This window comes from Labeo rohita, unplaced genomic scaffold (assembly GCF_022985175.1).
Source record: "Labeo rohita strain BAU-BD-2019 unplaced genomic scaffold, IGBB_LRoh.1.0 scaffold_277, whole genome shotgun sequence".
NCBI lineage: Eukaryota > Metazoa > Chordata > Actinopteri > Cypriniformes > Cyprinidae > Labeo > Labeo rohita.
Window position 1 is genome coordinate 89,316 of NW_026129067.1, and position 3,110 is coordinate 92,425.

Genomic DNA, 3,110 nt, shown 5'->3' on the forward strand with positions numbered 1-3,110 from the left:
CTAAACACCTCAGCAGTACCTGTGATCTTAAGGCACTCATTATCAGCCAGTTTCTCTGTGAAGAGTCTGGCCACAATGAGCTCTGGAGTCATGTAGAAGAGCATCTCCTCTTGAGCTAGTCCTGACCCCAGCACTTCACCACCAATAAAATTGCTGGCAAAGTCCACCTGTCCAGAAAAAACTTGTTGGATGTGAAACTTATCTGAAGAACAGGTGCAAAACTAATATATTTAGATGAAACTGACCTGCAGCATGCCGGTACCATCATGCTCAATGGATCCTGCTGAAGAGATGTGAAGGTTCCTCAGAGTCTTCTTCTGACTAAAGTCCAATACAGTCAGTAAGAGGCATGTCAACTCACTTTAGTCTATTTAGCTTGTAACTAACTTACTTTTTCCATTTAGGGAGATGTGATTTTTGAATGCTAGTCCTTTCAAAAGTAACCAGTCCATCTGGTTTTGCTGAGAAAGAATTAAAGACCATTAAATTTAGTTGCACTGAATCCAAAATCTCATGTGATGTGCATGTTATCAGTACCTAGATCTTGATCATGAGTTTTATTTGTCACTGTGTTGAAGTAATGGAATATGGCCCTCAGTTTCTGTGCTTTCTGGGCTAATTTTGCTGGGTCTTTCTCATCAGCAAATAGGCTGAAAAAAATAATGAACAGATACAATACCATTATTTTCAGATCAGAATGAAACATTCAGTCTAATGTGATCAATGCATCACCTGCTGAAGTTAATGGTGGGGTAGTTGGCGTATTCTGAACCAGGTTTAGTGTCGTTCCTGTGAGGGAAGGTGCAGAAGAAGGCGTTTGCTAACAGACATGAAATCTGATGCTGAGACATTGTTATGGCCTGGTTTTGTTGCTGTCGCAAGAGAGGGATGGGCTGGAGACAGAGAGTACAGACTCGTAAATACTTACAACAGACGAGCTTTAAAAACCAATGTGTATAAGCAATGCAAATTTATTTTCAAAACATTATAATAGCCTCACAAATGGTGCACACTGTGGGACTGTACTTTTTGTTTTTTTCTCACATTATTGTTACTTGTCAGATTGTACAATATACAGTTGAAGTCAAGTTTACACACATCTCTTGCAAAATCTGCAAAATGTTAATTATTTTATCAAAATATGAGGGATCATACAAAATGCATGTTTTTTTATGCTCATGCTTCAGGAAGAAAAACGATACATTAAGAGTCAGGGGGTGAAAACAATTTGAATTTTAAGATCAGGGTAAATTTAACTTATTTTGTCTTCTGGAGAACATGTAAGTATATTCTAAAGCTTCTGAAGGGCAGTACAAAATGAAAAAAAAAAAAAAAATTTTAGGCAAAATAAGAAAAGTGTACATATCTTCATTCCATTCAAAAGTTTACACCCCTGGCTGTTAAAGGAGAAGTCCTACAACAATTCACAAATAATTTACTCACCCCCTTATCATCCAAGATGTTCATGTCTTTCTGTCTTCAGTCGTAAAGAAATTATGTTTTTTGAGGAAAACATTTTAGGATTTTCCTTCATATAATGGACTTCAATTGTGCCCCTGATTTTGAACTTCAAAAAAGTAGTTTAAATGCAGTTTCAAAGGGCTCTTCCCAGTCAAGGAAGAAGGGTCTTACCTAGCGAAACAATCGGTTATTTTTTTCTGAACATAAAAATGTGTATACTTTTAAGCACAAAAGCTGGTGTAGCACAGGTTCTGGTATGCGCGTTCACGACATTACCTACTATTGAATCAGGTCAAAAGGTCACACCGAATGTAGGCGGAACCACAGACCCAGTGTTTACAAAGCGAACACGCAAAGACTAAGAAAGTGCTAGTAAGTCAAACGCTGTTTACAAACAAAAAAGTACAACGTGTCGGACGATTCTGAAGTTGTATGAGAAAATAAGATGGAGTTTTTCGCCATACTCTAACTTTTTTAGCCAGAGTGCACAGACGATGAACTTAGACGTGATTCTTATTAGTGATGGGAAGTTCGGATCATTTTACCGACTCGGACCTTTGAGTCTCGTTCAGCAAAATTAACTAACCTTTTTTTCGAGTCATTTAATTAATTTTGGCAAAATCAGCATCACGTGACAGCTCCATAAGATGAACGAACGACTCGAAAAACCTGAAGACTCGAAACAGGTGAACTAATTCCAGTATAGAACCTAATATGATGTTGTGCAAGCGCAACTGAACCAATCACTCCCCGAGATGACTCGTTCTTCGTGAGTCACATTAAAGATTCATTCAAAATGAACGAATCGTTCAAGAACGACCCGTGGACGCGCATCCGAGAGCCTGTGCAACGCAAGCTTTTGTGCTTGAAAAGTATACAAATTTTTAGTTTTCACAAAACAAAAATCCTTCTTCCTCGGCTGGGATCGTTTAGAGCCCTTTGAATCTGCATTTATACTACTTTTTTAAGTTCAAAATCGGGGGCACAATTAAAGTCCATTATATGAAGAAAAATCCTGAAATGCTTTCTTCAAAAACCTCCAAAATTTCTTTACGACTGAAGACAGAAAGACATGAACATCTTGGATAACAAGGTGGTGAGTAAATTATTTGTGAATTGTTGTTCTGGAAGTGGACTTCTCCTTTAACGCATGGTTTTTCCTTCTGGAGCATCAGTGATTGTTTGAACCTTCTGTAGTAGTTAAATATGAGCTCCTCAGTTGTTCTCAGCATGAAAGGATTTCAAAATCATACAGTCATTGTTGGAAAGGGTTCAAATACACAAAATGCTGAAAAGGCAAATCATTTGTGGGACCTGAAGGATTTTTCTAAAAAACTAAATAAAAAATATTATATATAATTTTGTATGATCCCTCTTATAAAATAATTAACATTTTGCAGATTCTGCAAGGTGTATGTAAACTTTTGACTTTAATGGTAAATCTGATGAGTCCGAATCTAAGTCGAATCTAAATCCGAGTAATCCCAGGGAAAATAAAATGAGCATGCAATGTAAGTCACTTTGGTAAAAACATCTGCCCAATGCATAAATGTAATATACTGTAAATGTAATATAATCAAAATCATATACAGTGTGGACAAAAACAGATTTACAACTTAAGTTATACTAGTACTAGTACTTTGGGATTC

The 3,110-nt window shown here is 36.8% G+C and overlaps 1 protein-coding gene across 1 annotated transcript in view; it reads right to left on the bottom strand.

Moving 5' to 3' along the window:
* Positions 1–899, bottom strand: part of pargl (poly (ADP-ribose) glycohydrolase, like) — a 3,103-nt gene extending 2,204 nt beyond the window's left edge. The window contains exons 1-5 of the mRNA XM_051102701.1: positions 733–899; positions 538–650; positions 392–461; positions 246–321; positions 20–167 (exon numbers count right to left, since the gene is read on the bottom strand). Coding sequence (XP_050958658.1) covers positions 20–167; positions 246–321; positions 392–461; positions 538–650; positions 733–851 — 526 coding nt within the window. The 5' untranslated portion in view covers positions 852–899. The remainder of the gene's footprint in view (positions 1–19; positions 168–245; positions 322–391; positions 462–537; positions 651–732) is intronic.
* Between the last annotated feature and the right edge of the window lie 2,211 nt (positions 900–3,110).